This window comes from Tachypleus tridentatus, chromosome 2 (genome assembly GCF_004210375.1).
Source record: "Tachypleus tridentatus isolate NWPU-2018 chromosome 2, ASM421037v1, whole genome shotgun sequence".
Classification (NCBI taxonomy): domain Eukaryota; kingdom Metazoa; phylum Arthropoda; class Merostomata; order Xiphosura; family Limulidae; genus Tachypleus; species Tachypleus tridentatus.
The window spans coordinates 153,224,419-153,249,194 of NC_134826.1; the positions used below are offsets into that span (position 1 = coordinate 153,224,419).

General features: G+C 32.4%; 1 protein-coding gene across 1 annotated transcript in view; it reads right to left on the bottom strand.

Moving 5' to 3' along the window:
- The window catches only part of LOC143245653 (uncharacterized), a 108,841-nt gene extending 99,812 nt beyond the window's left edge, over positions 1-9,029 (bottom strand). Inside the window, exons 1-4 of the mRNA XM_076492001.1 lie at positions 8,922-9,029; positions 3,056-3,166; positions 1,949-2,101; positions 289-365 (exon numbers count right to left, since the gene is read on the bottom strand). Of these exons, the coding sequence (XP_076348116.1) occupies positions 289-365; positions 1,949-2,101; positions 3,056-3,166; positions 8,922-8,949 (369 nt within the window). The 5' untranslated portion in view covers positions 8,950-9,029. The remainder of the gene's footprint in view (positions 1-288; positions 366-1,948; positions 2,102-3,055; positions 3,167-8,921) is intronic.
- Between the last annotated feature and the right edge of the window lie 15,747 nt (positions 9,030-24,776).

Genomic DNA, 24,776 nt, shown 5'->3' on the forward strand with positions numbered 1-24,776 from the left:
AAAGGTGTTTTAAGAAATAGATGGATTGAGTATTACATACTTAAGTTTAATATGTAATAAAGTTTATTAGTGAACCCTTTTTATTGTGTAAAACTCTATGTTTCATACAAATAACTCCAAATATATTCCATAGCTTTTCTATATTAGACCTGGCTTGTAAGTTTATGGGCTGGTTTCTAGATCTTAAAATATTTGTTAAGGCCTGTCTTCTTTCTGCTTCAAGCATGATCTTGAAAGGGAATTATTTGTACTTAAACTTTTAAAGTTTTAGTAGCTAAATCAGTTTACCCCTTTCTCCTTCCAGTCTGGAATCAGTTCATCCAGAGCATGAGGTTCAAGACAAGCTCCAGACAAAATGTGACCACCTACATAATATAAGAAAATTTTAAGATATTTGTAAATAATATAATTTAACATTATAAGTAACACATTTTTATCATTAATAATAAATATAGTTTGATCATAAGTAATGTAGTGTGTTCATTATAAGTAATATTTTATTTTGATCATTACAAGTAATGAAGTTCAATCAATACAAGTAACTAGTAAATGTATCCAGTTTTGTTCAGACTATTAGGTTTATAGTGTGTGTATTCTGAACCCATTTTAACATAAAAGCATAATTCACATACTTTTGTTGCTAAGCAACATGATATAAAAGCCATTGTTAAAACACACTATTACAAAAATGCACTGGCTTTTCTATGTATTAGAAGTTGTTACATAAGGAAACACATCTCTTTTACATGGTTTTCTACTATTTTGTCGAATTCAAAAAATGTGCATGTGTGCGACTCACATGGATAATACTCAGGTGCATACCCTCGGGGCCTGCTTAGTACGGGTGCAAAATTTCAGGTTTCTAGGTTCTTTCTTCTTGGAGCAATTGTGGTCACATTTCTTTACGATATTAATTCTTTTGCTAACTTGCAATAATATCCAGTTTGGGGCTATGTTGGTCACACCTGCACAGACACGTGTCTTTCTGTCTGTCTGTTATTTCTATATATGATAATAAAAGACAATGTTTGTAGATCTGTCTCTGATCAATATAACTCCAAGAAGAAAGAACCCAGAAATATGAAGTTCTGCACCCTTACTAAGAGGACGCTGTGGGTGTGCACCTGGGAATTGTTATTTATCTATGTGCATGTGAATATTTGTATTAAGGCAAGCTACAAAAGAATCACATAGATAGGAAGTGGTTTCTTGTATTACAAAATATTAAGTGGACCCTGAGGGTGTACACCTGGGCATTATATTACTTATCCACAACTGTGTGAGCATATTTTAATGGGGCAAACTATCAAACAAAATCACACTTCATATCTGTGTTTTATATTTCTGGTAAAATGTTTAAAATGCTTTTGACTCTTTTTCTTTTTAGGTTAAATTAGTTTCAGAATATACAGATTGACAGTCATCCAGAATATATCAAGCTGATAACCCAAGAAAAACCAGGCAATTTTGCTTTAAAGTAATATAGTTCAACCAGTGTACGTACTATAGTTTGATCATTTAATAAATATAGTTTAATCACTGTAAATAATACGTTTTGATCTTTACAAATAGCATACTTTGATCATTACAAGTAATATAGTTCCATAATTATAAGTAAGATAGTTTGATAAATAGAAGTAGTATAGTTTGATCATTAAATGTAATATAGTTCAATAACTATAAGGAATATAGTTTGGTCATTGTAAGTAGTATGGTTTCAATATTATATTTAATTAATTATCTCTGGTCAGTGCTAGGTACATATATGATTAATTCTGACCAGACTAGATGTTAAATCAATTTAATATTTAAAATCTACTGTTAAAAACTTTAAACAATATTTTCAATTGATCAATAACAACACAGTATTCATACTCCTTAACAGAGTTGCAAGATGCATTATATGATGTCCAGGAAAACATTTAACCCTTCTCCTGATGATTCTTACCTATTTCAGCTGCCTTTTCAACAAGACACACTCGAAAATCTTTACCGTGTTCATTAGCAAGTTGTTTGAACCTAATAGCTGCAGATATTCCAGCTGGACCTCCTCCAACAATTATTACATCAGTCTCATCTGCAAACCGTTCCATCTTTATACCTACCATATAAATGATAACAAACCTGGATTATTTGATTACAATTTACACGTTTTACAAAAAAAAATTTTAGTACTTAAGTAAAAATTTAAAAATTATTTAAAGTCTGTTGGAGTTATTCTTTCATGTAACTACCAATTCATGTGAATATTATATATTATTTATGTATGGCTAAACAGAACAAAAACAATATAGAAAGAATGAATATCAAAAACTATAGAATATTTTATACAAGATATTAGCATAAGTTCAGGAATTTATGTGAAACTAATCATTAAACACATATTGAGATGTGCTTGAGTAATTATTAATTTCATCATTGTTGGTTTTATTGATAATGCTTCTCTGTTTTATCTTTTGTTGTAGTGTCAAGTTCATTTTGTAGTACTGTGAAGTTCTACTTGGAAACACCATATTTATGTGTTCATGGACTAAGGAAAGGAGGCTGTGGTGTTATTTTAACCTGATATTCAAATTATATTCTATTTCCCCAGTTTTCATAAGGAGTTTAATATTCACTCCAAAATACAATTATGGTATCCAAACTGTTCCTTCTATATACCTATCATACAGGTGCTAACAAAATTCAATTATGGTATCCAAAGTGTTCCACCTACATATCTAACATACAGGTGATAACAAAACTCAGTTATGTTATCCAAACTGTTCCAACTACATATCTAACATACAGGTGGTAACAAAATTGAGTTAGGGTATCTAAACTGTTCCATCTCTACACCAAACAAACAGGTAACAAAACTGAGGTGTGACATCCAAAGTGTTCCATCTTTATATATAATATACAAGTGATAACAAAACTAACAGAATCTAGAATACACTAAACACAAATTTCTTATTAAAGTACAATATTTTCTGCTAAAAGTATCTAGAATACACTGAACACACACTTGTTATTAAATTACAATATGTTTTACTAAAAGTGTGTAAAGCCTCACCTTTCCATCTTTCATCTGTTTCTCTTGGAACTATTGAATAGTGAGTTGTTATTTTGGGGTATGACTGTTCTGTTGAACACCATCTTCTAATTAAGAAGACTATGTTTTGACCTTTAAAAAGAAGAAAAGCAGTAAGTAAACATAAAAAGTCATCCCACCTAAGAACAAAGTTACATTAGACACAACATAAAAAGTCATCCCACTTTAGGACAAAGTTACATGTAGACACAACATAAAAAGTCATCCTACCTTAAAACAAAGTTACATGTAGACACAACATAAAAAGTCATCCCACTTTAGAACAAAGTTACATTAGACACAAAATAAAAAGTCATCCCACTTTAGAACAAAGTTACATGTAGACACAACATAAAAAGTCATCCTACCTTAGAACAAAGTTACATGTAGACACAACATAAAAGTCATCCTGCCTTAGAACAAAGTTACATGTAGACACAACATAAAAGTCATCCTACCTTAGAACAAAGTTACATGTAGACACAACATAAAAGTCATCCTGCCTTAGAACAAAGTTACATGTAGACACAACATAAAAAGTCATCCTGCCTTAGAACAAAGTTACATGTAGACACAACATAAAAGTCATCCTGCCTTAGAACAAAGTTACATGTAGACACAACATAAAAGTCATCCTGCCTTAGAACAAAGTTACATGTAGACACAACATAAAAAGTCATCCTGCCTTAGAACAAAGTTACATGTAGACACAACATAAAAAGTCATCCTGCCTTAGAACAAAGTTACATGTAGACACAACATAAAAAGTCATCCTGCCTTAGAACAAAGTTACATGTAGACACAACATAAAAAGTCATCCTACCTTAGAACAAAGTTACATGTAGACACAACATAAAAAGTCATCCTACCTTAGAACAAAGTTACATGTAGACACAACATAAAAAGTCATTTCATCTTAGAACAAAGTTACATGTAGACACAACATAAAAAGTCATCCCACCTTAGAACAAAGTTACATAAGACACAACATAAAAAGTCATCCCACCTTAGAACAAAGTTACATTAGACACAACATAAAAGTCATTTCATCTTAGAACAAAGTTACATTAGACACAACATAAAAAGTCATCCCACCTTAGAACAAAGTTACGTTAGACACAACATAAAAAGTCATCCTACCTTAGAACAAAGTTACATTAGACACAACATAAAAAGTCATCCCACCTTAGAACAAAGTTACAAAAGTTAAAAAAGTCATTCCAAATCAATGAACACACTTATAAAGAAACACAAAAAATAGAAGAAAATCATCTGCAGATAATAATATTTCAATACAAATTTTTAGACCTATTAATTTATGTTGCTTTGAAGGATTATGGAATTGTACTTTTCAAGAAAGAATCCTTTTATCTCTAATCACCTCGGCAAACTTTCATGTTACAGTGTAGAACAAACTTTCAGGAATTATACTGGATATTTTTAGATCTTCTGTTTCAAAAGTACCAAACTTTGTTCCTCTTATCTGGTCTCAATCAATCAATTCTAATTCTACTCTCATATCGATAAATGCTAAGCTGGTCTAAAACTCAACTAGTTGCAAACATATCTATCAAGAATTGAAGTTTAGTGATAAACTGTAAATCAATAGTTAACACTTGAAGTATAGTAACAACCAGTTATTTTTTTAATGTTTCAGAATGCAAATATCTTCAGGAAGCTATACCGATCTATAGTATAGTATAATATTATACAATATATCAAATATTATACTGATCTAGATAACATTTAAAAATATATAATATAATATTATATAATAATAAAATATTATAGTGATATATATAAAATATACAAAATATAGTAAAGTTATGGTATTACTTAAAGTTCATTATTAAATAAAAAAGTACAGAATAATGTGACAACTGTAACAATCTTATTGAGAGCAGTTTAACAGTAGTGAAGTTATGGTATTAGAGTTAATTACTTAAGAAAAAACAGAATAATGTGACAACTATAACAATCTTATTGAGAACAGTTTAACAATAGAAGTTATGGTATTACTTAAAGTTCATTATTAAAAAAAAAGAACAGGATAATGAAACAACTGTAATTACCTTATTCAGAACAGTTTAACAGTAGTGAAGTTATGGTATTATTTAACTTTAATTGTTTAAAAAATATATAGTATAATGAAACAACTGTAACAATCTTATCCTGGATATTTAGAACACTATGAAGTTGTGGTGTTAAAGTTTATTTATATCACATACATGTTCTTTAAATGTCCAGTATCTGATGATACAGGTGAGATGATATTTGTAATCAAGACAGTGGTTAGTGTCTTCACTAGCTGTTCAAAGTATCGAGTCTGGTACACCTAATAATGATTAGTGTCTTCATTAGGTGTTCAAAGTATCGAGTCTGGTACACCTAATAATGGTTAGTGTCTTCACAAGGTGTTCAAAGTATCGAGTCTGGCACACCTAATAATGGTTAGTGTCTTCACAAGGTGTTCAAAGTATCGAGTCTGGTACACCTAATAATGGTTAGTGTCTTCACTAGGTGTTCAAAGTATCGAGTCTGGTACACCTAATAATGGTTAGTGTCTTCACAAGGTGTTCAAAGTATCGAGTCTGGTACACCTAATAATGGTTAGTGTCTTCACTAGCTGTTCAAAGTATCGAGTCTGGTACACCTAATAATGCTTTTTCACAAATTGTTCTTGATGTTTTTATATACTTGTAGTTTTATCAATGTATGTGGCATTACAGACAACACATGCATTTATATATAATCCTTAAACACATATGTGAAGTTAAGCATTCTACCATTTATCAACTACCTGCATTTCAAAATTATACAAATACATCTAGTCAAACATATTCAATTTTATATTTTCTAAAATTACTGTATCAAAGTAGAATATTTGAAAATTTGGTAATTTTACTATTATTTTAAATTTGTTTTATATAATATATGGATAACCAAAGACTATTATTGTACTAAAACTACAATAAAACACTCAAAACCAGCCCATATTAACCAAGTCTTCACTTGAAATCTCTGTTGTGAAGGTAGTAAATTTAAATGAGTTTAAGAAAAAGTGTGGTAACTCTATGAATGGTTGGCTTTAAGATTTTTATATTATCTATTTATTCTAATTTAGTTATTTCATAGTTTCAGTTCAGAGGCCTGTACAGCAAAGATGGACAAATAAATCATTCTGTTATGTATGTTACATTAAGTATATCCACCATATCTGAAGGGACATATGTATAATAAAAAGAAAGCTGTTTCAGTTGAAAATGGTTCCTACCCTAACAAAAATTATATTTCTCTTGTCTGGTCTTACAACTCTTGGTTCTTATGATTAAATAAAGAAAAGTATGATGCATTATTACTACTGATTCTTTAACAGCACTAAACACTTCAAACTGTTACTGACCCTTCAAGACAAAACAATTTCAGTGATCTCAACCCATTCGTTACAGCTGTCATGTGTACTAGGTGGATAGTTTTCATTGTACACTGTTGCTGTGCCATATATGGGACCTCATTTTTAAAATTCCTACAATAGTTACTGTTGAGGCACAAAACCACAAGTCAATCATATTTTGATCTTTCTTGTTAGTACCCTTCACGATGTCAATCAAATCTCATATACTTCATAGTTACTGTGAACAGAATTAAAAGTCCAACCTGTATATGTGACATCTGCAGTGAATGGGTTAGCCTATCCTCATTCAACAACTTTAGGTCCTAAATATCACCCTAGTAGTTCAGAACCCTTTTAAAAAAATTCAATTCCATTACTAAATTAAGGAGTCCAGAACTGATACACTGTTCTAAACAAGGCCTAATCAGTGACACAAAACAACATTATAACCTCTTTAGACTTGTATTCAATATTTCTGTAGGTACAACTTAATAAGCTATTTGTCCTACCATTAACAATAAAATAATACTATCAGAAAACTTGAAGTTCTTTGTTGTTGTTTTTTTTAAATGCAAAAGTATGGATTTTGTGACCAGATAAATGTTTTTCAAACTGCTTTAAAATCTGAGAAGCATGGGAAGTTGTTCTTGAAAATTAGAAAATTTAGAAATTACTTTCTTTTTGTAAGAGAAATGTACTGATATTGATGAAAAGCAAAAATACAGATTCCACTATGATTGTCTAACCCTCAATTTTCTTCTCACTTTATTTTGGTTCTCTGTGCAGGAATTTTGGACTTCTGTGCCAGGAAGTTACATTAAGCTAGTACAAGATTCTAATGATACATATTTAAGGACATTTGTGCAGGATTAGTATCCTTATGAACATCAACAGGCTACTAGAAAGAAACACAAGTTTAGTAGTTTAAAAAAGTTTGAAACAATTTCTTTTTACTTCTAAATAACTAGAATAATTTCTATCTAAAGTCATATCAGTTGTATGACTTGTATTTAAAATGTTTGAATACTTTAACTTTTATCACATCTCTTTAAAATTCCATATTATTTATATGAATTCTACAACACTATTTACTATCCTGGATCACACCACTTGAATGACTACTATTTTATATCCTGGATCACGTCACCTGTATGATTACTATTTAATATCCTGGTTCATACCACCTGTATGACTACCATCTAATATCCTAGATTATACCATCTCTATGACTATTTAATATACTGGATCATACAACCTGTATGACTACTACCTTATATCCTGGATCACATCATCTGTATAACTACTATCTAATATCCTAGATCACACCATATGTATGACTACTATTTAATATTTTAGATAATACCACCTGTATGGCTACTATTTAATATCCTGGATCATACCATCTGTATGACTACCAACTAATATCCTAGATCATACCACCTGTATGACTACTACCTTATACCCTGGATCACATCACCTGTATGACTACTATTTAATACCCTGGATCACATCACCTGTATGACTACTATCTAATATCCTGGACCATATAACCTGTATGACTACTATTTAATATCCTGGACCATATAACCTGTATGACTACTATTTAATATCCTGGACCATATAACCTGTATGACTACTATTTAATATCCTGGACCATATAACCTGTATGACAATCTAAGATCTTGGATCATACTATCTGTATGACTACTATCTAATATCCTGAATCACATCACCTGTATGACTATCTAATAAATTGGATCATACCACCTGTAGACTACTATCTAATATCCTGGATCATACCACCCATATGATTACTATCTAACATATTAGTTCACAACACCTTTACTGGATCATATCACTTTAGCTAAAATATTTTAATGTATGGAGTAACTTACTTGATAATATGATCTGTGATGATAAATGAACTAAACGACTTTGCCATATGTCAGCGTGTATGATTTTTGCAATAAACTTAAAATAATCACACTGCTTGACTGATTAGGTATTTGAAACGAATGAAACTATCATCATTGTCGTGGTTTAAAACTAACGTTATTGGTATTACTGGTGCTTCACGTTAATATCACAGTACACCTTACACTCAACGAGAGGACTGTAGCACACAGTTATCCCCGAATTACTTTAGAGTATTTTCATACAAGTCTGTCCCACAATAAATTACAGCAAATCTAAGACACAATCAGGTAAAGATTCACTACATATTATTATTAATATTATTAACTATGATATACAGCTTGGAATGAGCAGCTAGGTTAAAATTAAACATATAATAAATTATGGTCCAGCATTCACCAGCGACATCACAATTTATACGTCGATATTAAAGCATTAAACCTATTTCCACCTGTTAACCGATCCTAATACAATGTATTCAAAGCCCTTGAAAAAATGAATATTCAATATTAAAATCATGTGATTATTAACAACTCCAACCTCGAAGTTTCCTCATCAAAATCGCCATGTTAACACGACAGAAAACACGAAGCCATCTAGTAGCATATACATGCAATTTATGGTAAAAGAAAGATTCGTTAATTTTTTTATCACATCATGCAGCGTTGGTGTGTGTTTCTTACAGCAAACCCACATCAGGTTATCAGATTTACCCCCCCGCTAGTACAACAGTATGTCTACGGATTTACAACGCTAAAATCAGGGGTTCGATTCCCCTTGGTGGGCTCAGCAGATAGCTCGATATGGCTTTGCTATAAGAAAAACACACACACATGCTATCTGATTTTAGAGTTGTAAATTCATAAACTTACCGCTGTCCCAGCAGGGGACCACATCATGCAGACTACCGATTTTTGAGTTCAAGTTTCACCAGGATATGAGTTAATACCAAGTGCTGAAATATTTATTAAAGCATATAATTATAGTCACTAACTATCTTATACACTAATATCTGTATATCTTCAGAAGTAGTAATTTTGTATACAATTATTTTCAGATTTCAGTGTAACTCTTATTATACCTATGGTACCTGATCACTTTGTTAAGGGCCCAGCATGGCCAGGTGGTTAAGGTACTCGACCCTTAATCTGAGGGTCGCGTGGGAACGTTATGATTTGCGGTCTATCCCACTATAAGTTGGTATCAGAGTAGTCCAAGAATTGGCAGTGGGTGGTAATGACTAGCTGCCTTCCCTATAGTCTTATATGGCTAAATTAGGGATGGCTAGCGCAGATAGCCCTCGAGTAATTTTGCGCGAAATTAAAACCAAACCAAACCACTGTGTTAAAATCTTACACGTAACGAGGTAATTTAATACTCATTTTCAAATGGTAAAAATTACAGAGTTATCATTAACATATTATCTATAGCAATTATAGTCTTATTTATTCAAGAAATTATCTACTCTCCTCTTCCTTAGCACCAAAATAAAATATACTCTAGTAAGCTATGTGTTCAAATGTTTAATTAGTTGTTAACTAGAGAGCGCTTCATGTTAAAGCAGGCCTAGTGTCAGTTTTTTTTTTTTTTTTTAAGGATCAAAGTCTTTACTTTAGATGCCTCTGAGTTGTTGGCGATAAATTCCAACAATAAACAAACAGAACACAGTCTACTTGTCCTGAAATGATATACTGAAGGAAGTCAAATGCTATACAAATGTTTGTTACACAGTTGTATCGAGAGCTTAAAATAATCGTTCCTTTTCGTTAAAGTCCACACAGTTTGGTTCGGTTACTGGCACGACCCCCCCGCTAGTACAGCGGTATTCTCCTGATTTACAACGCTAAAATCAGGGGTTCGATTCCCCTCGGTGGGCTGAGCAGATAGCCCGATGTGGCTTTGCTATAAGAAATACACACACATACACACACAAATTGAAAGAAGACTATGAAGTAAAGAGAGGAATTTTAAGAGAAAAGTTATCAGAAAATGACACACTAGTAAAAATAAACCTGTTTGATCTTAAGAATGATGAAATTATGTTAGAGATCAACAGAAAGCTTAGAGCAATAACACTGAAAAGTACAGAAAGGCTAAAAGTTTCAAGTTGAAGAAATACAGAAAGACATAGATGAAGTTAACAAGAACGTATAAAACGACATGAATAAAGTAAAGAAAGTCAGTGAAGTAGAAAATAAACACCAGTCACAGAATAAACCATCGAAAAAAAAAGATTAATATAAGAATGAAAACAGTTACACGTCTTTCAACATTAACTTAAGGGTTCCAACTAAATCGCCATCTACTACAGAATGTAAAATATGAGAACTTATTTAATTGATACCTACCTCAACTGCTTTGGCATGAGTTAATAACGAAGGACCTTCCTAGACTGCTCAAACAATAGCACTACTAAGTTAAGTTCTAATGTTTAACTGGCCAATTTAACATTGGCCAACTAAGAAACAAAGGACTTTGACGGGAAGGTATCATGAAAAATATATAAGAAGTATGCTCAGTTTAAAATCAAATATATAAGGAGTAGGCTCAGTTTAAAATCATTTATAGGATGAAGGAGTAAGTTAGTGAATAGCAAGAACATAACCTTTCAGCTGAGAGCCATAACAATTATTAAATGTTAGTAGATGCCTTATCCATCAAGTTTGGAGTGACGGAACTAAAGAGAGGAAAGATATAAAATGAAGAAGAAATTCTAAGCAGAAAATTCAGAAAGATTTGCTCAATAATCTCATTTCAGTGCTCCTAGTGTAACGGTGGATTCATTGGCAAGTGTCTATTCTATATAAACTATAACAGAGAAGGCTGTGAAATTTAGGTTGAAGCGAAGCAGGTGCAGATCACAAATGAAAGTTCTGCAGTTTACAATGAAATTAAAATCCATTATACTTGTAGATAAACAGCTAAGGACCCCATTTCAAAGTCACAAAACTGTCAGACTGAGTAGTATTGTTACTTTAACTTCTGTTTACATGAGTCTAGAGAAAGTAATAGAATTAGTTTGATAACTTGTTATGCAGAATCAAGTAAAAAGCCACAAAACAATAAATGTTATAATGTAGTTCTTTTGATAGGTGATTTCTTATGAATTATTTGATGAAAATAAGTTCAGTCCGTATAATTATAAGTAAACTTAATTTTTCTTTTAACGTATATACAAGGTATTTTAACTTGTTTTACACTGTTGCAAATTGTGACTGCATACTCTGTTTAAGACTCTCTGAGTGAATGTTTTCTGGATGGAAGCAAAAAGAGGTCGATTGACGCTTTAGGTTCTCTCTCAAACATTAGTGATGATGGTGTATTGCCTGTTGTTCCATGTAACTCTACACCAGTGGTTCTTAACCTTTTTCAGTGTTTGCACCCCTTTCAAATCAGTAATCATTTCTCGCACCCCCTGGAGAAATATAAAGCATACTCTTATGTAAAATATAGATTTGCTTTAATTATTCATGGGCATCCTCGCACCCCTTGGGAATCATCTTCGCACCTCCTAGGGGTGCGGACACCCCTGGTTAAGAACCCCTGCTCTACACATTAACTGATCAATAACAGTGAAATATAGCAAATTGTGAAACAACGATCTGTAAGCATTTCATTATGCCCATAAATCGTTATTTATTATATTAACATAATGTGCTTCCATACACAAGATCATGATCTCATGTTCATCCACATAATTGGCTAATTGATTTAGCAGTGTGCAGTTGTACCATTCTATCATATCCTTTGAAAACTGATAAAGGGCTGTTGACCTAGACTTTTTTATTTCTAGGGATTTGACACATTTATGCAAACAAGACTGATTCATAGATCCATCTCTGATCTGGATGAAGTTTCATGGACATACGAAATATTGAAACAAATTCGTTAACGAGTTTTTTATCACTATAGTTTGTGCTTCCTTGTTAGGAACAACATTTGCTTCTAGCAATTTGGCAAAATAGATAATCACAATCATAATGTATTTATTTTCACAGTTTTAATGCGGTATAAGACCAAGCAAATCTACAGCAACTCTTTCAAATGGTGCTCTGAAAGTAATTGCTAATACATTTTCTTCCATGGACCTTTTCATTCATAGCATAGTTGACACATTTTTCACCAATACTCTACAGATTCCTGGCTCCAATGCACTATAAACACAGTTTTATTCACTCCAATGTATTCTTAATTCTCAATAGAATGTTGTGCAGATAACAGAATGCTCTAGAATGCGAAGATATTTAAGTATCAGCTATAATCATTGCTTCTGTCAGCTGTTATTTTTCCATCAAAGGGACAATTTATTTTGTATTCATAAGAAATCCAAACCATCTTTATCTCTGGACTGCGTGGAATGACTGTTTGCAACAAGCTTCTTTCTGCACTATTTTTAAGTCATTGGTTTCAAACAGTATATTTTACCCAAACATATTTCTGGTGAGTGTTGTACTGTACTAGTTTCTTATGATCACTTGAGGATGTCGCATCTTGGATAATGTTATGTTGTATTTGAGAGAGGCAGGTTTCATTGTCTTTTGCTTTCCCTTTTTCCGGTATCTTTTGTGAGCAGTAGTTAGTCCTAACAGGCTTAGGTCTACAATTCGAGGTAATATGCCCTTTGAAATTACATTTTATTGTGTTATACATTTTTCTTTATAATTTCAAGTTAAATATTTGCTAGGGGTGTATGATGCTATTCTTATATTATCTAGAATGTTTTATATAGCCTTAAGAATATCTGGTAACTTCAAAGAATACTAAAAGTAAGACCATAGTTTTGAGTTAAGAGAAAGAAGTAGGTGCTATATAAAGTATTAGTTATGAGTTAAGAGAAAAAGTAGGTGTTATATGAAGTATTCGTTATGAGTTAAGAGAAAAGTAGGTGTTATATGAAGTATTCGTTATGAGTTAAGAGAAAAAAGTAGGTGTATATGAAGTATTCGTTATGAGTTAAGAAAAAGAAAGAAGGTGTTATATGAAGTATTCGTTATGAGTTAAGAAAGTAGGTGTTATATGAAGTATTCGTTATGAGTTAAGAAAGAAATAGGTGTATATGAAGTATTCGTTATGAGTTATGAAAAAAGTAGGTGTTATATGAAGTATTCGTTATGAGTTAAGAGAAAAGAAATAGGTGTATATGAAGTATTCGTTATGAGTTAAGAAGAAAAAAGTAGGTGTTATATAGAAGTATTCGTTATGAGTTAAGAGAAAAGAAGTAGGTGTTATATGAAGTATTCGTTATGAGTTAAGAAAAGAAAAATAGGTGTATATGAAGTATTCGTTATGAGTTAAGAAAAGAAAGAAGGTGTTATATGAAGTATTCGTTATGAGTTAAAGAAAGTAGGTGTTATATGAAGTATTCGTTATGAGTTAAGAAAAAAGTAGGTGTATATGAAGTATTCGTTATGAGTTAAGAAAAAAGTAGTGTTATATGAAGTATTCGTTATGAGTTAAGAAGAAAGAAGTAGGTGTATATAAAGTATTCGTTATGAGTTAAGAAAAAGAAGTAGGTGTTATATAGAAGTATTCGTTATGAGTTAAGAAAAAAGTAGGTGTTATATGAAGTATTCGTTATGAGTTAAGAAAAGAAGTAGGTGCTATATAAAGTATTCGTTATGAGTTAGTAAGAAGTAGGTGCTATATAAAGTATTCGTTATGAGTTAAGAGAAAGAAAGTAGGTGCTATATAAGTATTCGTTATGAGTTAAGAGAAAAGTAGATGTTATATGAAGTATTCGTTATGAGTTAAGAAAAAAGTAGGTGTTATATAGAAGTATTCGTTATGAGTTAAGAAAAGGTAGGTGTTATATAGAAGTATTCGTTATGAGTTAAGAGAAAAAAGTAGGTGTTATATGAAGTATTCGTTATGAGTTAAGAAAAAAAGTGGTGTTATATAAAGTATTCGTTATGAGTTAAGAGAAAAAAGTAGGTGTTATATAGAAGTATTCGTTATGAGTTAAGAAAAAAGAAGTAGGGTGTTATATGAAGTATTCGTTATGAGTTAAGAAAAAAATGGTGTTATATGAAGTATTCGTTATGAGTTAAGAAAAAAGTAGGTGTTATATAAGTATTCGTTATGAGTTAAGAGAAAAGTAAAGTGTTATATAAAGTATTCGTTATGAGTTAAGAAAGAAAAAAAGTAGGTGTTATATGAAGTATTCGTTATGAGTTAAGAGAAGAAAGTAGGTGTTATATGAAGTATTCGTTATGAGTTAAGAAAGTAGGTGTTATATGAAGTATTCGTTATGAGTTAAGAAAGTAAAGTAGGTGTTATATGAAGTATTCGTTATGAGTTAAGAGAAAAAGAAGTAGGTGTTATATGAAGTATTCGTTATGAGTTAAAGAAAGAAGTAGGTGTATATGAAGTATTCGTTATGAGTTAAGAGAAAAAGTAGGTGTTATATGAAGTATTCGTTATGAGTTAAGAGAAAGAAGTAGGTGTTATATGAAGTATTCGTTATGAGTTAAGAGAAAGAAGTAGGTGTTATATGAAGTATTCGTTATGAGTTAAGAGAAAGAAGTAGGTGTTATATGAAGTATTCGTTATGAGTTAAGAGAAAGAAGTAGGTGTTATATGAAGTATTCAAGGTGTGATTACCGAGTGTTGTTGATCAAATACTGGTCTTTCGAGTGTTAGAATTATTGTTATTGTTAATTATCGTGTATATTTGATTGATTAGCTATAAAACTGAACAAGTAAGTGTATTAATTTTTATCTTGCTTCCGTAGCTGAGATATTTTTGTTTGAACGTCATTTGTAAAGTTAATCCTACAACTTAGAACAAGTTGCAACAGTGTATAACAAGTGAAAGAGGCTTATAGAAATATTAGATTAAAATACATTGGTCACACTTTATTTTCACCAAATAATTTCATGTAACATATCTAACCAAAGAACAATTCTACTGTGAGAAGTAGGATTATTTTAGTGAAAATAAAATATAGCATCGAGTAAATTTTAAGTTTCGAGATGACCTCATGAGGCAATATCGTAGATTTATTGGGGTTAATGAAACAGTTAAAAGAAAAATCAACAAAAAAGGAGCAGACAATTTAAAGAGGACAGAAAATCAGGAGAAAGAGGCTAAAAATAAGAGAATATCCAGATGATATATAGTTTTCTTCTTCTCAGAATAGTTTTCTATCAAGCTAAAAACGTTTTAATCTTAACGTATATCCTTACTCGAAGAACTCTAGATAGAACTGAGAAAATTTGTTTTAATTCAATGGATAAGTTTGGTTTCTTTGTCCAATCAACAGCATCATCTTCTGACCTTTGTTTCCTCATGCTGTTGGTTGACTGTAACATTTAGACAATGCCAACTAGGGAAATTATTAAAGCCGACAACCCTTTCAACACATATAGTGTATGTTTCTGCAAATATAACTTGGACAGAATAGACATAATTTAACGTGAAAAGAGACAAACAAAGTAAATAGAATACGTTGATCTAAACGACTTTCTGAACCACTTATTTATACTAAAATATCGTAGAAATTAAATAATAAGGTTTAAACTCTTCTATTCAAACAAAGAAAGTTGATGTACCCGAATATCAAAGCCATAGCTACACTATTAACGAGATCATAAATCTAACCACTGAACATAAAATCATATTGTTTAGACAGAAGCACGAGCAGTGTATTAACAAAAACTAAGAACCGTTTAAATGAATGCTTTGTTTGGTGGGTGTATCGTCAGAAGTGAAACTAATGTGATATAAAATGTCAAACTGGATAAAAAGTGAGAAGCAACTAGGACTAGTGTTACATCAATATTGATTGTACCAGAACTACCTGTGATGATAAAGTAACCAGTACTAGTGTTACATCAATATTGATTGTACCAGAACTACCTGTGACGATGAAGCAACTAGGACTAGTGTTACATGAACATTGATTGCACCAGAACTACCTGTGTTTAGTTCAGTTGTGGTAATTTGACTTCACGCTACACAAACCTCCTGTATTTTTCTCGTTGGCTTGAGTGGGTATTGTTACATTGTAGTCCGAAGAATGTTCTAGGCCAAGTGAGCGAAAGTGAAGTTAAGTCAGAAAACATTAAGATAGTGAAAGTTTAGTAAGACTGCGTGATTGTTAGTTTAGCTGTAACAGACAATATTTAAACTGAGTTTCACAGCTTGTATTGTAATAACATAGATAAAGGAGAATAAATTTTGTCAAAGGCTGTTCTGAAGTAACTAAACCCACCTGTGTGGACTTTGACAAAAAGGAGACAATTATTTCAAGTTTTGGATATAATTATGGTAACCTAAGGGGTAACATAAGTGAATCTATCCCAGATTGTGCAGAATAAACAAAACAGAAATGAAAAAAATTCGTCATGTCAATTAAATTCGAAAGTAACCAAACTAACCTGTGTGGATTTTTGACAAGAAAAGAGAATTATTTAGAGGTATACATGCAACTATGGTATTCTATAGTGTAAACATTTTATATATATATCTGTTTGACTTGTTTTGAATATATTATTTTAAAACAAGTGGATTGTGGGATGTCTGTTTATTGCTTGAATTTATTGCCAAGGAGTCATAGAAACCTACCTAAAATAATCCGAGCGTTATGAAACTAATACACTGTATGTTACTAAATCACATGATCTAACATAAATAATCCGAGCGTTATGAAACTAATACATTGTATGTTACTAAACCACATGATCTAACGTAAATAATCCGAGCGTTATGAAACTAATACACTGTATGTTACTAAACCACATGATCTAACGTAAATAATCCGAGCGTTATGAAACTAATACACTGTACGTTATTAAACCACGTGATCTAACGTAAATAATCCGGGCGTTATGAAACTAATACACTGTATGTTATTAAACCACGTGATCTAACGTAAATAATCCGAGTGTTATAAAACTAATACACTGTATGTTACTAAACCACATGATCTAACGTGTATGTGCCATTAGATGCTATTATAACCAGGTGATATCGCATATACTTACCACTAGATGTCATTAGAACCATGTGATCCAACCATAAAGTTACAAACATAGAGAGAGAGAGCTCTCTCGTACATTGACCAATCAGAGACTGTGACTTAATGGAGATTTAAAAATGACCGCCAAAACGGGAACAATGTCAACAACACACAACCAATACGGGAAAAATGTCAACAACACACAACCAGAACGGGAACAATGTCAACAACACACAACCAATACGGGAACAATGCCAACAACACACAACCAGAACGGGAACAATGTCAACAACACACAACCAATACGGGAACAATGTCAACAACACACAACCAGAACGGGAACAATGTCAACAACACACACCAGAACGAGAACAATGTCAACAACACACAACCAGAACGGGAACAATGTCAACAACACACAACCAGAACGGGAACAATGTCAACAACACACAATCAATACGGGAACAATGTCAACAACACACAACCAGAACGGGAACAATTTCAACAACACACAACCAATACGGGAACAATGTCAACAACACACAACCAGAACGGGAACAATGTCAACAACACACACCAGAACGAGAACAATGTCAACAACACACAACCAGAACGGGAACAATGTCAACAACACACAACCAGAACGGGAACAATGTCAACAACACACAACCAGAACGGGAACAATGTCAACAACACACAACTGTGCTAGCTGTCCCTAATTTAGCGCTATCTGTGCTAGCTGTCCCTAATTTAGCAAAGACTAGAGGGAAGACAGCTAGTCATCACCACTCGCTGCCAACTCTTGGGCTACTCTTTTACCAACAAGTATTGGGATTGACCGTCACTTTATAACGCCCCCACGGCTGAGAGGGTGAGCATGTTTGGTGCGACGGGGATTCAAACCCGCGACCCTCATATTACGAGTCGAACACCTTAACCCACATGGCCATGCCCGGCCCGAGACTTTCCTGAGAAAGTATAATTAAATAAACATGTCTGCGAGTATAGCAGCTGTGAAGCACATTGTGTGCACGAAATAAATTTGCACAGTTAATTGCCGGCCTTACTGTTGAATAACGACCTTCAAACGTACCTGAAATTCAGTCTATATTTACGTATGAGTACGACCCATACTGTTCGCCAATGAGGTTATATATATTTCAACAAATAAGTTTCCCCTACTTTTGTGACTGAAAAGTATTGTAGTCAGTCTGGAATATAAAAATGTTCAAATTCCACATTGAAAGCTCCCATCTACAGACCTTTATAAACCCAGTGGCGAATTTAGGCCCTGTGGCTCGTGAACTTCGAAACATGCGCCTGCGCACCAATTCCCATTCATCTTGTAGAAACCGATATTAAATGGACATGAAGATAAAAATAGGTAAAGACCAATACGCTGTTTCGACCCCCGCTGTTATGACGCGGAAATCCTTTCTGGAAATCTTACCCGGATTGGAAACCTGCCATGTCTGGTATATCGTAAAACGATGCAAGGGGTAATTTTAACTTGTGGTCAGTCAGGATATTTAGCATACCATAGTTCTAGCTTTTTAATCACGTTTTGAGTTACACATTCAAGTTATTACATATCATACATTTCGTAAGATTACAGTAAATAATACATAATCAGGCGTACATGTATGTTAATGAAAAATAAGTCATAAGATACACTGTTATTTGTAAGATATGCCAACTAGCATAAGTTACATCATGTGTATACAATGTCAAAGATGTGTTAAATTTTGCTATGTTAATTTCAGAACAGGGCATACAGGAGGAAATAAGTTACATAAACTACCGTTGGACCTTCAGAACAACAGAAACACCTATGTGACAACACAGCTAAATTAAAAATATATACATTATCATTATGTATAGTACATGTATATGTAATTATATATATATATTATATATATATAGTACATGCATATATAATGATATATTTTATATATATATATATAATTATATATGATATATAGTGCATGTATATGTAATTATAAATATTTTATTATTATATTATATTATATTATAAATATAAATATTTTATATATATATATATATAATTATATATGATATATAGTGCATGTATATGTAATTATATATGATATATAGTACATGTATATCTAATTATATATGATATATTACACGTATATATAATGATATATGATATATAGTACACGTATATATAATAAAATATGATATATAGTACATGTATATATAATGATATATTATACATAGTACATGTATATATAATTATATATTATATTATTGACAAATTACTTTTGTAATATTGAATGTCCATAAGGTAACAGCATAGGTAGTTAAGCATCTACTTTGTTTCATATATCACTACTACATTGTACATCCTATATGTGTGAATGTTGTATATGTTAAATATAAAATAATTTTTCAGTTGCTAGAGAGTCCCCACAAGATAGTTGAAAGTGGCCACAATCAACAAATCCTGCGTATTTCTTCAGAAAGTAGCACCTAGTCTCTGCTGTCTTTCTTAATTTCTTTCAAATGATTCAAAGTTTATTTAAGAAAGGCAGGCTCACAGTTCATACTGCAGGCTCACAGTTTATCCTGCAGGCTCACAGTTTATACTGCAGGCTCACAGTTTATAGTGGAACACCACTGTGTAATTGCTGTCACATACGGTAGTGTGAAGTAACTTCTTAGAAATTCATATGCTTGTGGACTATAAAAATTAACTGTGATTGCAAATTGTTTGAGATGATATGAGTAACGCATTCCCTTGGGATCAGTCTCACATGCCTTCAGTTCAGAGTAACGCATTCCCTTGGGATCAGTCTCACATGGCTTCAATTCATTCTCAATAATATCTAGAGTTTTATCACTGAAGTATAGTGAAATCAAATCAACTTGCGCTTTGGTGAGAAGATTATTTTCTTTTAGGATTTGTAAAAGTTTTGCGATAGAATCAGTTTTCATTTATTGGTCTCAAATCATTTTGTATTTTTCCTTATCTGCTTCAAGCTTATCTTCATTGGGACAACTGAACAATATGAATGTTCGACACTGGATGTCTGTTTCTTCTTCTTGGCAGGTACTGGACATGCTTCCTAGATTCCAGGAGCTTGTTTTCTTGGAGGTGGTCTACCTTGTGATTGTACAACTTGCTGGTGATGACCTGGAAAGATGGTAGCCACTGTTTCAGTTCATACTTCAAGATGTCGTCTTCTTGGGTGCACTCCTGGAAATAAATAAAAACTATTTTTTTAAGTTATGTGGTTGCAGCAGGTTTTCACAAAGAAGGCCACTGGTAGTTTGTTGTTATATCATATTTTTAAACAGATCCAAAATTAAATATACAGGTTCTATAAACAGTAATAAACATAGGCAGCCATTATTATGTATTTTACATATTTCATAATGTCATTGATTGTATTTTGCAAAAACAAAAATATTAGTTTTCTTTTCAATAATATTAATAACTATTGACAGTATTATCCAAGTGGTTTTATACCTTTCATATAATCTTTTGTCAGAAAGTGTTCACTGCGCACCCTGTGATGCTTGAAATTCTTCACGACTTGAATTCTTCAACCATTGTTAACGAACTGCTTTATCAGAAGGGAACATAAAAATGAAATTGTACTGTAACTGATTTTGAGGATGTACTTTCCGACATCTCTCTGCTACATTTCTCTAAAATCATTTTTTTTTTTTTAATTTTAAGATCGGACAAGAAACAAAACAGCATTGGGACCAGAAACGAGTTTAGTCTGTGCCTAATTTTCACCAGCGGCTATAGCCATTTAGCATTTGACTGCTTGATAGCTTATTCATACCTAAATACTGGTATATTTAATACCTCAGTCTAAATCAGTACCATATTAAACTCAATTCTGACGTCCAATATCTTAATTAGGCCTACAGTGTATAGCCAATTAGATCTGGTAGAAATTATTACATTACAATACAGTTTGCAATTGCTTGAGCTTCAAAGCCTTAATGTTTAAAGAAAAGTTCATAAATGTGAATACTTACTTACGGAAGGAGGTTCCTGAGGATTCTTTACGCTTATTTGTGAAATTAAAACAAGCGCAGCTCTCTGGCATTGTCCGTTGTCCGTCAGTGATATTCGAACGTCTATTCCCATTTTGACAATGACGGCGAGTTCCCCATGTCCTCATATGGTCACGTGACCGGAGCTCTCTGTCTATGTATCCAACGTAGATCTTAACAATTCAATTGATGCTACTACAATCAAATGGTCTTATCTATAACCTATCGCTATATGTCATTACAACCATGTGATCCTATATTTACAATAACAAGTCATTGGACGTGTATCTCAGAACGGTTGGTATGAGTATTAACATTTTTTACTAATAAAGTAGAGAACAATGTTTTGACCTTCCTAGGTCATCTTCAGGTTAACAAAAAGAGTTTGCAACTGACTATTGTCAGACACATCTTAGGGGTGAGACTTATAAACAGGTACAGGATTGTAGGGGTTGTTGCAGTTGGATGTTAGGTTATTAATTAGTACAGGTATAAAGATGTTCCTTTATATTGGTTTAATTTTGGTTTTAGTTTCTATATAAGTAGGGCTTCTTTAATTTTGTGCTTGTTTATATTTGTTTCCCTACTTAGTATCTGGGTGTTTTATATGATTATGTTGTGTTTATTTGATTTGCAGTATGAATGTGTTTTTTTATGTTCTTGTATCTAGTTTCCATTTTTCTGCTTGTTTCTCCAATATAGAAGTTGTGGCAGTTGTTGCATTGTATTTTATAAATTATGTTGGTGTTGTGTTTGTCAGTGTAGTTTATACACAATATGGACTTTCTTTTTGTACCTGGTATTTGTATAAATTTGGTGTTTACTGGAATGTTGTGTTTTGTTATAAGTTTTTTCCAAATGTTGGTTATTTTTTCGCTGTTGTTCGGAACGTATGGTATGCAGCGTTATAAGGTTTTGTAATTTGTTGTATCTTGGGGTTTATTGTTGTTGGTCTAGGTATGTGCGTATAATTTTTTCCACGGTTTTTGGCGGAAAGTTGTTGGTGTTGATGAAGTATTGTTTTATTTTGTTGATTTCATCGTTAATTTAACTGGTTGCTTGGAATGTGTATCAATGGATTGAATTCTTGAATATAAAGTTCTAAAGCTGTCTTTCAGGCTTCAGTCGTTAGGACTTCTGTGAAGAGAGAGATCACATCAAAACTGTTCATTAAGGCTTGATGATTTAGTTAATTAAGAATAGATTTAAAGTTAAAAGATTCCTTGAAAAAGGAGCCGGTTGACGTTACGTATTTAGAAAATGTCCACGCTATATATTTACTGAAGTTTTAGTTAAATGATTCATAAGTCGACATTATGGGTCGTAGTGGACAATGGGGTTTGGGAGGTTTGAGGGTGCCGTATAGTTAGTCGGTCTTTCGTAGGTAAGAATAAAGGTTTATTGAGATTATGTTTGTTTGTTTTTTTCATTTGTAGTGGTATTTTGTTTAATTGGTTTTCACGTATTTTTGTTGGATTTGTGTGTATTAGTTAAATTTGTTTGTATCTAATAAGATATTGTTCATTTTGGATGTATTCATTTGTGTTTATTATAACTATAGAACTACTTTTATGTGTTTAGAATTTTGATCTTGTTTCCTTGTTTTAAGTTGATTACAAAATTGTCCACCCCCATAGTACAGCAGTAAGTCTACGGATTTACAACGCTAAAATCAGCGGTTCGATTCTCCTCGGTGGACACAGCAGATAGCTCGATGCGGCTTTGCTATAAAAAAAACAACACAGTTTACAGAATAAATATTTCTTCGTGTAAGGTTGTTTTTCCTGTGAAATTATGTTGACGGTTTTGCGTGAAAATTCTTTGAAAAAGTTATTTAACATACTGTTTTGAGTTTTCAGTTTTATATAGAAAGATGGGTTGTTGCTCGAATTGTTGTCGAAGTTTTCTTTCTTCTGGTGGTTGTTTTAAATTGTTTTGTTGGTGTTTCCACTTTGTTTCATTTTGACGGATGGAATATTTCTGCGAAGTTGTATCTATTACTTAATTATCGGTCGGATCTGTTATTTACAAGATTTGTTGGTGGTTCGTCTTTCTTATTGTTGGCACTTTAGTTCATCTAGTTACTTGTTCTGGCGAATCTTTCGTTTTTTACTATTGATTTGATTGATGTTACGTTGTAAAAGTCCATAAATGTCTGGTTGAATGCAGCAGGCCAGTTGATAGTCTAGATTCATTTGTTGTTTCTGTAGGTCAGTTAGTTCTTTATATTTCGAGTTTAACATGGCTTTTAGTAGTTTTTTTTTCTGTAAAGTGTAAATGATGTCTGTGCACTGGCTAAAATTCTTCGATAGTTTTATCTTCACAAAACTAGGGATTAGTTTTTCCTTTTGTTGGATGAAATAAATGTCATTTCTTCTATTGACGATTTTGGTTCAAGTTTTTTAGTTTCCTTAGAATCGCACGAGAGTGTATAGTTAACAATGGCGTAATGTCAGTAAGTTCAGGTATAATGGAGTTTAAACAGATAACACAGTACACAAATAAACACGAATCATATGATTAACCTATCACTAGATGCCATTACAATTCTGCAATCACATACACATACACACTGATACTATGCTATTTCGAGTATTGCTTCTACACATTCTACCACTAAATGTCCATACAACTGTGTGATTCTGTACATAAAATGTCATGCGGTGTCTCTAGAGCCCTCTACTCTCATAATATAGCCTGCCATAAACTCTCATTACAATTCTTTTTCCACGTACCTAGTCAGTCGATGGACTATATTTGCCCACCCCCTCTTCCCCAGTGAACGTGAGTTGTCTGGGTTTTTTTTTCTTCACAACATAATTCTAGACATTGGATATAGGGATCCCACTCATGGAATTTGTATTTAGAGATTCTTGCCAAAGCCCGTTTGTTGATTTGTTACTGTTTGTTTTCCGATTAACAACAGAACAACCAGGCACGGAACTTTCTCTTCTTTACCTCATGTCCTAATTTATTATTGATTTCTAACAAGTAAAATTACTTCTCCTGAGCAGCAAAAATATTCTTGTCTTGAACACGCGGGTCGAAGGAAGATGATCTATCGTTAAATAACCAGGATGTTGACCTATCAACGGCTGACGTCATAATGTCGACTTTCAATTGGCTATTATCTAGATTTCTGTCAGAAATTCATTCATTCGATACCATCCTGCGTTATGATTCTGTATACTCTTCATAATTAGATGTTACTATAAGACTGTTGATTTATGTGTAATCCGTTTCTAGATATCTTTGTAACCTCTATTCATTTATACATCGCCTGTCACTAGATGTCATTGCAACCTATGGATCGTTATATAATCTGTCGGTAGGTGTCGTCATGAATCTATATAAAACCTACCACAAGCATATGACCCAACGTTTTTTTTTTTTTTTTTCC